At 39.9% G+C, this 14,744-nt stretch overlaps 1 protein-coding gene across 1 annotated transcript; it reads left to right on the forward strand.

The window, feature by feature from the left end:
- The first annotated feature begins 8,672 nt into the window (after nt 1–8,672).
- Nucleotides 8,673–12,804, forward strand: LOC4578217 (golgin subfamily A member 6-like protein 25). Its single transcript, XM_001238156.3, has 2 exons — nt 8,673–8,816; nt 9,980–12,804. The coding sequence occupies exons 1-2, from the start codon at nt 8,688–8,690 to the stop codon at nt 10,859–10,861; spliced, it is 1,011 nt and encodes a 336-aa protein (XP_001238157.2). The 5' UTR covers nt 8,673–8,687; the 3' UTR covers nt 10,862–12,804.
- Nucleotides 12,805–14,744: the final 1,940 nt, after the last annotated feature.

A 14,744-nucleotide genomic window follows, 5' to 3' on the forward strand; every position in this document is an offset into this window, starting at 1 on the left:
TAAAAGTATGTATAAGTTGTGCCGAAATACAAATGGTATGCAGCTGTATTTCAAATAAATCTAAAAAGCAAAATTTGAAAATCTCTTTTGTCTCTTTAGAGTAATGTATTGCGATCGGCGATGCCAGTAGGTCGTAAAACTTAAGTTGGTAATAAATGTACGATACACTGACCAGTGGATCATTTGCATCGTCGATATCAACAACAGGCCCAGGCCCGTTACGTTTATACTTAGTAAAGCCAAATCCATTAACATAGGCTTTATGGTAGCTTCGTAATTATGCTGTTTGTTGCTTGATAGCTGCCACACAACTTAGGTCGACCTCACAAGTCGCATAAAAATGGCGCCGGGAATGGACAAACGCTAGACAAAATGTACAATTCATATTTGATTTGTGACGAATTGGTAAACGATTCAAGTTTATGGCACCATTTGCCGGATGATCGGGAACATTGGTAGCGGCTACCGTTTCAAGAAACACTGACGAAGCTGTCGAAGTACTATGATTATAAAAGATTCGAACAACGTGACAGGTTTGTAATGTTTCTATACAAAAAATCATTCACCCGTCTGTATACTCAATGCACAGTGAGATATTCACACCCCAAGAGGTAGTTATTAGCTGTCTACTGACGCCGAATAGCTTTTATTTGCGCATCCATCACCATAAACTTGCTTATTCAACACAAACAACCATGTTAACCGACGATGCGTTTTTTTTTCGAAATTATCGAAACGGAACTGGTTAGAGAAGCTGAACCTGTTGTAAATATTTGATTACTAGATCACTAACAAGCCGGTCTCATGGTACAGTCGTCAACTCGTACGACTTAAGAACCTGCTCGTCATGGGTTTAAGCCCCAAATGGACCGTGCTGCCATATGTAGAAATGACTAGCCTGCCTTGGGGGGTAATTCAAAAGTAATTGAAAGCCAACCCTACAAGTGGTATAGACAGGCCTTTACCGACATCGGTTGTTAAGCCAAAGAAGAAGAAGAACAAGAAGAAGAAGAAGAAGAAGAAGAAGAAGAAGAAGAAGAAGAAGATCACTAACAAGATAAAGATGATGTGATAGTTTGATGGGGATGTGGAGTCATTATTAACATCAACACAGATCAACACTATCTTATAATGTGTTATATCTCTCACTTAATATACCGTCAGGAATTATTTAGCTGTAGCACGCGTATCCTATATCATGAAACTTGTGTCTTGACATATTCTGACCTGATGAAAGGAAGAGTTATAAAAAGTATGTTATTTATTATGGTAATTTCGCTGCGTCTCTTTTACAATTATCTGAAAATTGTGAATAACGAAACGGTTTGTTTATGGTTATTAAGTCATATGTTTTCTTCAGACATACTGAAGCAAATTCATCTTAAGCCATAACAAAAAGGCAATACATCAAAAGGTGCATCACTTTGGTTAAGATTGAAGCACTTCGTTACTATCTGTTTTCTCGCACAAATTCATATTACGTTACCCATCTGAACAATTGCTCTTCCATGTTTACACCCATAGCTTAATGACTTTCGGGCACGTAAATGATACGACGAAGTAGATGATCTTATACCCGCTGTTTCATTAGGTGTCGCAAAAGCTCCCCAAATTCCCAACAATACTCTGGTACAGATGTTATGCTTCTACGGGGTGTTGTAAATACTACTGGGATGGTTTTTGTCTTGTTTGTTGCCCGTGCATATCGTGACCGACATACTTGATATTTTGACACAGTACTATCGAAGCCATCATATGATTAGTCTATTTTCACTCGCACAGGTCACATGCAGTGTTTTGCACACCGGAGGAGGTGTAAGATCTTCACATCGCAAGCATGTTTGCAAATGAAGAACTCAACGACGCCGTTGCAGCTGATCCCCACGCCTCGGGCAGGCAGAAGAGATTGGGGAGTGTGCCTATGCTAGATCGTCATACAGTTGAAAGTTATACAATCACGTAACATACGAAAACCGGCGACGATATCTGAGTGCAAGATGGTGATTCTACTGATGTCTCGAGACAGTGTATAAGGGCACCATGCTGCATTCGTGACTGCAAGCTTCACTATCAGCGAATGCTCGTGATGCAATCGAACTAGCAAAAAGTGCGATCTGGTGAAAAGTGTACATTACATTTCGTGCATTTCTCATGTCTATACATTCCACTCTTCACCTTCGTAGAAAACAACGGCATAAATTTGAGACGGAATATGTTAGGGAATATGATCCACTACGGATGGCTGTTGAAACTGTGCTATGATATTTCACTGCGAGCGCCTGACCTTTGCTATAAGTCAGCATCATTATTATCATTATTTAGGAATCATAAATTATAAAATTTTAGAAGCCTTTTCATAAAGGTAATTTTCCACCAACAGTATGATTTCGAAAGCATATTGATCGATCTTCGAATGGAGTAACGAGTTCGGAAAATTATATACACATTTGCGATGATACAAAGAATTTGTATAAGATTAACAAAAACATCACCCAATTTATATAAAAATACAAAAAAGTGTACTATATTCACGGAACTTTACGCGTATGCTTGCTATCGTCCTTGCAACGATACATAACTACACTCCGCCTCACAAACTATCTTAATCCTCTTGCCACCTTTAGTTACATTGATGTTGATGATCATGTTTTGAAGCTCAGTAGTAGTTGTAGCCGTACAAGCGTTGAATCTTTAATTCGAACTTGAAACAACCATTGGCCCAGTCTCCACACCGTACGCTATCTGCATTATTTATAGATAATTGGCAATATCATACAATATGCAAAATACGCCCTGCATGCTATGGAAATTCTTTTGCAATGTACTTGCAACATTCGTTTTAAATAAAGCTATTGACCTGATGACAGCGATGATGACATGCTTCATGTGAGTGCAATGGTAAAATTTTTATACCTATCTAAATGCAAAGTTTTATTTTGGGTAAAGCCCTTTTGTGTGTAGGTACACTTGATATGTACATCACAGCACCACGCTTCATAAAATTATACAATAAATTTGTAAGAGAGCAAAACTATTACATATCTAAATTATTTGTATTACTGACTAACGATCGACGAACGGTATCATCAATCACGCAGTGGTTACTTTCTTTCTCTCCACGTGAAACATACGAATGCCTTAGTTTTCTGCGATTGTATGCGTTTGTACGTTTGATACGATTTTATCTTTTAAGAGGCTATAATCATTCGTTTAACTTTTTTCGCTCAGCGCTTATGCAACACAATAGGCAAACACAGTAGAACACGATAAAAACAAATCCATCATTCGAACGCGTAAAACACATAACGAGTTAAAACCATTTTTTCTGCCATAGAACATGTATTGTTACGCATAAGGCGCCAGCTAACAATCGAGGCGAACGTTTGGTGATCGGAAGGTTCGTTGTTTAACATTTGCCAGTTTTCGGCCATGTAGCGCAAACGACGCAATGCGGGTGCAAAGCCAGTGAAGCATGTGTGGACACGACACGATCGATCGATCATTCCCCGTTTGCCCTGTTAATGTCGGTTTCGTAGCGAGGACTCCCCAGCCGTTTGTAATGCATGCGCATGTGGTGAGGAATTGTGTTGTTTTTGGGGCAATTTCCCCGGAATATTGAACGTAATAGGCTGGCGTGTTTTTGCGCATAGGATTAACAGTGCTCTAGAAATGAAAAAGGAAAAACCTTTCCTTGCTTTATTTTGAACGAAAGATATTTAGTATTGGATGAAGCTGCGTGGAATTTATCATATTTAATTCTACAAAGTAGAGTCGTATTATTAAAAAAAGGCGTCTTTTCAAGCTATCCCACCGCTACTTCAATCGAATTAACAAACGAACGAGGCGTGACAAACGCAACAATAAAATCACCTATAGAAACGGCCACCGATTCGATGCCACCTCTATTTTGTGAATGAAACGTGAAGGGTGCATCGACGGGAATGGTGATGATGATCGAGCACGCGATAATGCGTAACAAAGGTTAATAGCAACGCCACCGAGGCTAATTAAAGTGACGTGATGTGATTATTTTATTTTGTTTGCAAATAAAACGTACGTATGCTTGGTATGCTTTGTGTAAGGAATCACAATCAAACCGTTCGCACTTTACAGTTCATTCGAAGGAAATTGTTTTTAATAAAAACAAAATATATCAACAAATTCTACGAACGATGTGTAAAATATAATTTCTTATCATTTCGATTTGACAACTTGCTGTGAAGGATATACGAATGCTTGTTCCGATACATAATAACATAATTATACATAGCGTTTTTAAAGTTAATGACTACCTTCAATAACGGAAGATGTTGGACTGTCATGAAAGTTCGCTAAAACAAAACATACAATTTAAAACCCATCTTCCTAGTCATCACTATGTCCAACAACAACTGTTATGGATCGAAATGATCGAAACCAGATGAAAGTAAAAGTCAATGGCAGATGCGTAAGCTACGCTTTATGGTGTTCGTACGAGCACCCGTATGTAACACAGGTCCCACAATCGCCAACCTTAATAGCAAAAATAGAATTTCGACAAATCATGAAGCATTACTACTACCCCTTCCATCGTATGTCTGGCCGAATCGTATGTCTGCTCACTATCAACGTGCCCCGAGCAGCCAAACTGTACAACGAGTTCGGCTATGACATTTTGATTTCCTGGTTACCTTTGCAGCCGATAAAGTGCTAGGCTCACCGGGACTTGAGTAACAGGTTCCCTATCTATCCTTCGCACGGGGTGAACCTTTTCCACCAGGCAGCAATCCGTTCAGCAATTTCAAAGGCTTCTGAACTGGTGGTGGGGCTAGTAAGTGAGAGCACAAGCCATTTTCGACTTTGTGGGTATTTTCAGCGCGCAAGTAGCGACTGTCCATTATCGAATCGCAGTCGTGAGCGTATGGTAGCGTATGGTGAATATTATGCAATCGGTAGACTATGGTTGGTGCTCAATCCTGTGCCGAAAAGGCTACACATAAGAAAGTAGAGGACTGTTGCTTCTTGCTACAGTTCGTAATAAGAAACAAGCACCGTCGTGAGCCAGTTCTTCGTAACGGCACTCTAGCGACACCAACAGTGGAAGTCACGGCCACGGGACGACCTCTTACGACTATTATTTAATTGTTGTTTGTCCTTTTTATTACAAATTTCTTCAAAATGAGGTGCTTTTTGTTAATCACACATAATAAACAAGATACGGTTTATAGTAAATTACGTTATGCATTGTTGAATCGTAATGATCATTATGAAATTACGATCACAAAACGTGCTATTCGTTCAAGTAACCAAGTTTTGTGAAAATAAGAATACTTACAGAAGTACTGCTGCTAAATATTGTTAATTTCTACAAACATACTTATGTTCAATACTATAGCTCTGTATACTCCAAGTTCACTGCATAATTTATGCGTTTGTTCTGATTCCACCAAACATACAGTGGCAATATAACACCTGATTATTATGTTGCTGTGTACTTTGCCTTTATCTACTGTTTATCCGTTTGCCAGTCACAGTCATTTCGTTCATCCGTTTTATGAAAGACCTGTTCCGCTCCCGCGTTGCTTGTATCCGGGAAAGTGATACAAAGACTAACATTGATTGACGAACGTTGAATAACACATCAAAGACGGCCACATATTTTTGATTTGATCTATTTTTCGGAACACGCAAGTGTTTAGGTGATCAATAAACGATATCCGTCATACTGCTGTCTGCCAGGTGAATGATTTATATTGCCCGTTTCTCCCCAAGCCTATGTTTAAGTTGTAGTTGTAATTGTGGAAGCTCGTGGATGGTAATATTTGGGCTATGTCAACCGATCCAAATATGATTACGCATTGGTTCCTCCGCTCATTTCGTTCCTCATTTTCTGGCATCGCTGCCATCGATCTGTGTTTGACGCTCGTCATGTGTCAGAGCTCTAATTTTATAGGGAAAAAGTGCCTCTATTATATGATCTATTATGCAGCTCTGCGCTCAACTGTCCTGGATCGAATTTAAAAGGGATGATTACATAACTGACACTGCTTCGAAAATTTTAGATAATCTTGTGACAAATAATCCTAACTATCGCTGCAAAACTTAATGGTAATGGGGCTTAAAACGCTAAAGTAATAGACCTTTGGGCAAACATAAACATCAGCCACAGGAAGACTTTGTCGCACAGATTTTACCGCGCTGATTTTAGCGAGCTGATTCAAGTCTACCGCACGAAGCAAATGTACAAATTACGTTTCTTGTCGGATTCCCATATATTGTACATGCAGCAATATCATCGCAAATTTATGGCCAAAGGTACATCTCTTTGTCTTCGAATGGATTTGACCTTCGGAACGATTATTGCTTAAGAAAAGTAGTACACTGAAGAGCAACTCGTCACTGCGTCGCTCGAAAAGAAAAGTAAAAGTAGCAAAGCCGTTCCAGAAATGATCGGTAAAAAAAGCGAGCATGCCCACAGGAGAAGATGGAGAAGCAGGAAAAAACAATCCCCAAAAAAGTGATTGTACGCATTCCACATAGCCTCCGGTTGTGACGTGACCGAGAAAAGAAGTTGTATCGTATCGTTCGTACACGCCTAAATGAGTGAAGAGCGTAGGAAGAGGCTATGTGAAAGAAGTGTGCCGCAAGAAAAGAAAACAAAATTAAGATTTGACCAAAAAACGACTGTTTACCAGCAAACCAGAAGATCATGTTGGAAAATCCAATCCACATTATACCTTACGGTTATTATGCAATGGGTGTGTGCGTTGCTTGATGTGTCTGATATCCTAAAAGGGACTGAAGAGTGATCATAAAATGGACACTTTTGAATGCACCTTACGTACCATGTATGGGAAGATTGCAGTTGAGCTTTAAATACTTGATAGGAGCTCGTCCTGCAAGAATCTCGACACATCGAGTAGCATTTAATCAAGCGTAAACGATTGTATTGACCTGCTTGCGTTTATTTCTTTACAATAAAATTACGTACATGGATAAGTTTTTCACTGTCACAGATACGATGTATTAGCTCTTTAGTTATTATTTTGCTTCCTTGTATATCGCATATTTACAAATTAATTAATGGTAAAGTATGTATCTACTTCAACATAATATTGCTAAAATTCCGCTGTCAACGTTTATAAAGCTTTTCATACATTGGTGAAGGTCACTCTACGATCATCACCCATACCACAGCAAACCTATGGAGCATCCTTGATAAAAAAATATCCAATCCCCATACAAAGGATGCCTCACTGCTCTTTGGTTGTGACGGGTAAGTTGATGTTAAGGTCAACAACCGTTCAGGTGTGAATGGTACTTTGTCACAGTTTGATTGGCAAATTTTTACTTAATCCTCATTTTACGTGGTTATTTAAGTGATCTACTGCAAATGTAATGTTGTCATTAAGAATAAACGATGAAATTGGTTGGTAATTTTACAAAATTATTTTAATAATTTGTTTTTATTTTTAATTTCTTACACTGAAATGAAAAAAAACGACGGAATAAACTCAAAATTAGTAAAAAATAACTGAGTTAGTAATGAGTTGAACTTCAAGTCCCAACAAATATAGATCACGTGCCCTATGCTCCCCTATGCGGTTGTAATCTCCAGAGTTTCATGGCCTTAAAGGTTCACCATGAGCAAAAACTACATTGATCTTGACAACTCTATGAAGCTGCGGAACAAACAACCTCACATGGATTTGATTTGTATTTCCTACCATCGGGAGGAACCGATGCTCAATGCATAGTGTACGTATTGTTTGATCTTTTTCACATATGCTGGTTGTTAACAGTTGAATGTAAATACACCATTACTCATTTGTTAAACACGAACAAATGGCAGAGTCTGGCTCAGAAGTCGTAAAACATAATAAGATTAGTACCCATTCATTAGCTTAAGAAAGCATTGGTTTTGTGATTTTCATTTAACTATACTAAATTCATGTTTTTTAAACTTTTCTGTTAATACATAATATTTCATTATTTACTAATCGTAGCTGACGGGCCGTTAAAAATGGTAGCAGCGCATTAAAAAAATTGTGTCTACCGTTTTTTTTTTTGCACAAACTCGTGCAATTAGGAAAAAAATGTTTATAGAGTCTCAAATAGTATAGATACATAGTTCCAGCTTGCTTTACACGCTACACATCGCCACCTTCATTTCATTTGGTAGCACCCTGCAATGCGTCTCCATTCACCGTCTTACCGCTATGTTGCCGAAGTGCGAACTGCAGGTTCGTTTCACGCAACTGCATCATGCTGCGTAGTGTACGCGACTACTGCCGATGGTGGGGCTACTTCGGAATTCGGTATCACTGTCGCTTTCGTTTGTCCGCTTCGCAAGCCACATTCTACGTACGCCACACGCTGTCTCGCTCGTCAAGGCGGAAAACCAGCATACTTACGTACACTTCTCGGCTTTTTTTTGGCGAATGCTTTCGCTTTTCTTCTGCGCTCGACCTGAATGAACGGGGGAGACTTCAATCAGCGAGCAAGCTACGACCGACCGGCAGCGTGCACAATAGGGGGGGGAGCATGTTAGAGAACTTCGTAGCCCTCGCTGCAACCGCCAGCTATGGTATCCAATGGATAGCTAAGCCTTCGGCTGCCTATGCAGAGCCCCCATTCACTTGCACCATGTGTTCGGTTTTTGCAGGAGAAATGGAAGGCGCGCAACTTGTACGTTTTTTCGGTATAAAATGCACGATCTTCTTCAATTTATCGACAGTATCAAGACCAGCGTGGTCAAGAAGTGTAGTGTGTGGATTAGTTTGCCAACCACCAAATCCATGCGTCGACCATTCAAGATGAGGTCGTTAACGCTGCTGGTTAGTGTTTTATTATGGGCATTAATGGTTCGGGAATCTAGAATAAGAAGTGCTCTAATCAATGAATCTGCTAGTCATTAGTGTGCGTGTGTTTGTACGTATTATACAGTGTGTGATTCTAAATTTGGACTACAAGTTGCACTAGTCATTGCAACCGCCAAAGTAACAACAGTATACAACTGGACCTAACATATCCAACTACGGACATTTGAGAAGCATACTTGTGTTGGCACCAGGATCGCGAATTTAATTACGGTTGTTTCGGATGCCGAGCGATTAATTATACGCACCGTTTGTTATAGACAAGAACGCAATGATTTACCGTGGTGTTCAAAGTTGATCATATTTGTGCTTGTTTGCCTTGTAGTGCTAAAAAGGACCGATAAAACATCATTAAAATCAAATCGCAGTAGATTTCAACATTCTAGTCTATGCGAATGATTAACTACATGTTTGTGATACGTGACAAATACAGTTGCATTAAATAATAGTGACTAACCTATAATACCAGTGAAAATGGCAAACAATACAAAAATCCGCCCAGAGTAGTCCCACTAAGTTATTATCCTTATTCCAAAAAAAATGTAAATCACTGAACATAAAGCGATTAGCAAAACACCTGATTTTAAAGTGTTAATTTTTAGATATGTAGTATTAATCAATTAAGATCAATACATGGATATCAATCAGCCAGCATATTCGTTACCACAGAAACACACGATTTCTTAGTAAAAAAGCATGGTTTCTTAGTAGTTGGTGAAAGTATCTAATTTGTCCTGTGGTATCTATTATCAATTTGGACATGTCCTGTCCAGTCGTTAACTTGCACTTCACAACATACCCATCATAAGTTCAAGCCCCGTTATGTCCGACCACTCCACACTGTAGCATTTAGGACATCGCAATTAGTTGTGCGAATGTAACATACTGTATAAAATCTGTATTTCGTGGTCACCATAGCCGATTGCCATCATAACACACGCGTTTCTGACTATCCCGCTGTGGGTTTAATAATAGACAGTGGCATGTGGTCGCAATATGGTCGTATCTTAAAAAGAGTTTTTATTGTGCTTAAACCATTTTAGGCATGATTAACTCTCAGCTTGTTTCAACTGCCGCAATGTATTATTATTTTTCTTCCCCTTTTCTTACACTTCTTACAGGCCTTCGTGGGCTGTCTCTGTGTGTCTTTGGTTCTAGCGGACGACTCTGTTGCGATTCGACAAAAACGAAGTCCTGCTCCGTTCTTCTTCAACAAGGGTCACGACCACCATGAACCAAAGTGCGTTTGGGAGAAGAAGCTGGCCTGGAAGGAGGATTGGAAGAAGGTCTGGGAGTCGAAAAAGGTCGAAGTATGGAAGTCCGAGTGGAAAAAGCAGCAGATCCCGGTCTGGAAGGTGGTGGAAGTTCCGATCTGGCGCGAAGTGAAGGTGCCAGACTGGAAGATCATCAAAAAACCCTACTGGAAGGAAACTGAAATACCAGCCTGGAAGGAGGTGCAAGTACCGGACTGGAAAAAGGTCAACAAGCCCATTTGGCGTGAGGTACAGGTCCCGGTCTGGAAGGAAGTTCAGGTGCCGGAATGGAAACAGATTTGGGTTCCGGATACGGTCAAGGTCGGCATTCCTGGCGAAAAGTACCTAGGCAAGGACGAACACGGTTGGGAGTACACGAGCCATGATCTGTGGAAGAAGAAGATGGTCTGGAAGCCCCTGTGGAAGAAAGTCTGGAAGACGGTAAAGAAAGAGGAGTGGAAAACGGAGAAGAAGCTAGAATGGAAGGAAGAGTGGGTGCAGGTGTGGCGTACCGAGAAGAAGCAGATCTGGGTGAAGAAGAAGGAGGAACTGTGGAAGGAAGAGAAGGTCGAGATCTGGCGCATCGAAAAGAAACAGGAGTGGGCGACCGAGAAGAAGCTCGAGTGGAAGGAAGATTGGAAAGAGATCAAGGTCCCAGCCTGGAAGGAGATCCAGGTGCCTGCCTGGAAGAAGGTGTGGAAACCGGTCTGGGAAAAGGCCTGTGTACCAGTCAGCCACGGATGGCATTAGTCGGAAAATCACCCTAGATGTTAGTAAGCACCCAGTAGAACTTTCTAGTAGTTAGCATGATAGACATTGTTGTTATCTATCGATTACCCCTTTCCTATCCTTTCCCTCATTAGTTTGTTATGATTTCAACTTGTGTTTTGCGTCGTGTTTCGTGCCCTCGTCTGAAGTCGATATTTCTTTGTTTAATTCATTCTTTTCTCACTCTCTGCTCATTTCCTACCTTACATTGTTTCTTGTCTCTTCACTACTAGCCTGTTTGAATGCGCACAAGTCTAGAAACATTCATTTCATTTCTCCACATTCGCATCTGCATGTTGAGCTGTCCACCACGGGAGAAATATTACATCATCGCCCGTATTCAGCAGTTCCCAACACTACTTTCAGTTGATTTACAGACACGCTGGTCTGGTGTATCTGTGTGTTTCAACTTCCGACCTGGCTCAATTGTCCAACTCGCTGCCGCTACCGAATGGAAGTAACACGAACGACATTGAGCGCGGGTTAAGGGCTTCAGTTCGATTTTCATTTTCCAACTCACTCTCCTATGACACAGACCATCGTAAAGATGAGCGTACCGCGTCCTCCAGCGCAGCACAACGCAGTAAGAGCGTGTAGATCATCAGCATGAGGGTGTGCAAAAGGGTTTCTGGGTTTGAGATGAAAAATAATGATTTCCTCTCTTTGTTTGAAAAGCAAAAAAAAGAGCAGACAGAAGGAACCCTTCCGCCACCATTATCGTGAATCAAGCGAACACAGCAATCATCGCGATGATGGCTTTTTCTTTGCTTCACGATCACTGGGAAAGCGTAGCCTGTCTTGATTGATTGTTTTAGCAAACTTGATCCAAACCATCGTCAGGAGTTGGAAGAAAAATGGATCCTAATCAAAAGAGCCATGCTGTTCGATCAGCAGCACAGTGTGCAAATAACGCTGACATTCGCCATCACCCCTGTGTCTGGTTAATATTTGAATATGTGTATTTTGAACGATTGATAATCTATCGATTCGTCGTAATTTGCAGAGTAGTTTAGCATGTATGTAACATGATAACTTCAAACTAATTTCACTTTTCAACTCGCACCTTCTTTGGAAGGGATGAGATCATCAGAGCAACATAAAAATTATGTTTTTTTTTTTCTTGGTTGAATGAATCGATGTGCCAATCAGGCACGTACAAATCGAATCAAATTTACACGCTCAACACGCAATATTTTTTTTACCGTTTGTCCATCTTACACCGCTCAACGCCAAATTGCATTGGCGTTGGCTTCTTTTTTATTAAATTCGAACAAATGGACGACAATCCGGAAGTTTCGTTGCAAAATTGGAGATGGACAACAATTTTTTTTTATTTCAAAATGAAATTTGATGCATCGCGTTTCACTTTCCTCTTTCATTTTTACTTTTCTCCTTCGTCTTCGACTCTGGTAGATGCAAATGTGGCATGAAATGAGAAAAAATGATAATCTGCTGTTCATTTTCAGTTAATCACTTCAGGAAAAATGTGCGCATGATTGTTGAATAGTTCAAATAACTTTATCCCACCATGTAACACGCCAAACAACCAGTCAGTCAGCGAATAGATGGAAAAAATGCATACTTTTGAGAGTATCAAATTTTAGGTCGCAGTTGTAGTCAGAAGAAAATCATAAAGAATCAAATTAGGACGATTAGGCAAACCGCGACTGTTTATCTGCCATATGAGATAAGGTATCTTTTGCCACATCGCTTCAAAGGACGCATTGTAGCAGGTGCGAATACGCGAATGCGTTCCTTGCCAATCTTAACCACAACCATAAACAAACACACCAGTGACAACGCACGCATACGTTCAAAACGAAAGTACCTCATGCAAACTATCACTCATCGTACCTTTGTAAATAAACGTGTAAATAGTTGTTATTCCATTTGTCAAATTAAAAAAAAGATCTGTGAAAAAGAAACGACATTTTGATCCATCCATTTGTTGGGAAAAAGGGGAACGCTTGTGGGTTAGTGTGAAAAATGTTCCGGTGAAGCTTCGCCAACACCGTACAACTATTACCAGTTCAGTCCCTGCTGTGAGGTACGAACAACGAAAGAAATCAGTGAGAAACAGGTGGTATGTGAACCCGACATAAACCCGCGCTACATCACTGCAGCTTCCGGTTCCGGTCGATTCCGCAATAGGGTGGTTGGTTCAAATGGAAAGTAAAATGATGAAAGATTTTATAAAACAAGAGAAAAAAGCGAGCGGAGCCAGCGGCTTTCTGAGCTATGCTTTATGGCAGGTTGCCCAAATGCGTATGAGCAGAAAGTGGAATTTCTATTAAACGCTCCATTAAAAGGCCCATCCAAAAGGGTAAAAACCGCTACCGACGTTTGGTGATGCCGGGTGCGTATATGCGGCAACAATCACAAATCATTATCGCGTTTTGTGATGCGCCACGGTTGTGGCCTTCAACAACGATAGCAACGACAGTGCAATGCAGTAAATGGGGAAATGCACGCCTTTTTGCTCGCCTCTGCACAGTCTGCACGAGTCGTGTTTTCTTTCCGTACGCTACATATAGCCGCTCTTGATCTTCATTTACGCGCAATTGGCATTCACAACGACCACTTTTTCCCACGTCTCGTTTCTTACTGTATACTTCCATCCCACTTGCGTTGAAAACATGAAGATGAAAACCGAAAAAACCGTCATCCCTTAGTGTCGCTACCACAGTAAGTAGCGCAGTCTTTTTTCGGTTTCTTTTTTAGATTCCACTTTTATAACTTACGATGATCCAACGCGTCAGAGTTGATGGAAAATCTCGTGAAAAAAAGAGTGACGCAAGTCAGAAAGATTACATGCACTATCAGCATAGCCCGTAATCAACGGGGAGAAATTTTCCGAAACGCTATGAATGCATAAAAGGTTTTGAGCACCCGAAATATAGGCAACCAAATTCACATTACATTACGCTTACATCATCATCGCAGAGCTTTGAACAAATATTTCAATAAGACCTGTTGATATAGTACTTATAAAATTACTTTAACTACCCAGAAAGAAAATTCATCAAAAAAGGGCACTGGCATCTGGTATTAAAAATATAAAAATAACCATTAAACAAGCTTTTTATTGCTGATATTAAAACAAAATTTTGCATTTTCATGAAGATTCTTCGGTTTTAAAAATAAAATGAAAATATGATTGTTCGGTAAAATAAATAAAACCAAAATAAAGCTCCAACAACTTTTATGTTGTTCATCGCATAATATGTCAGCAGAGAACCACATAATACGGAAAATGACTATATATGCCATGAATTATTTCAGTAACACAAGTAACTGTCCAGAAAAAGCATTTTTATTTTTGTTTTCCTTCGCTGAGCACCTTCTACACCAGTGGTTTTCAACCAGTGGGAAATACTTCCCAAGGGGGGGAGGGAAATTATAATTGTTTGGGAGATTTATTTAAAATTTCGCTAAATATCATGGGTTGCCACGCTTATGAACTTGTGAGGGGGGAATTCAATCCTGAATGCACCCTACATGGAGAGAAAAGCTACAAAAGGTTGAAAACCACTGTTCTAGACATTCCTGTGCTATTATATGCTGTTAACCGTTAAATTAATCTTGCATTCAAATACGATCGATGCAACAAATGTTTCAGGGTATGCAAACGTAAAACGTGGTTATGTTTTGAATGTTTTAAATTAACGGCTGCGGTTACTGTCTCCTTTTCCTTGGTTAAATTATATACACTAACCTACAAATAGAGTGGAGGATGGATAAGAGAAGTATAAAAAAAAGTTTATATAGCTCAGAATAAATTGATGCAGATATTATGTATAATTGCTCTTTAATGTTATATTTTCGCATTGGTGTGTCATATTTGCAGAAATTATCCCACAAAAAT

This window comes from Anopheles gambiae, chromosome 3 (genome assembly GCF_943734735.2).
Source record: "Anopheles gambiae chromosome 3, idAnoGambNW_F1_1, whole genome shotgun sequence".
In the NCBI taxonomy this organism is placed as follows: domain Eukaryota; kingdom Metazoa; phylum Arthropoda; class Insecta; order Diptera; family Culicidae; genus Anopheles; species Anopheles gambiae.

What these genes read in the sequence shown, in the direction of transcription:
- LOC4578217 (XM_001238156.3), top strand. Translation starts at nt 8,688, where the DNA reads ATGCACGATCTTCTTCAATTTATCGACAGTATCAAGACCAGCGTGGTC. An exon ending in TGAGGTCGTTAACGCTGCTG is followed by an intron (nt 8,817 to 9,979) that starts GTTAGTGTTTTA and finishes CACTTCTTACAG; the next exon opens with GCCTTCGTGGGCTGTCTCTG.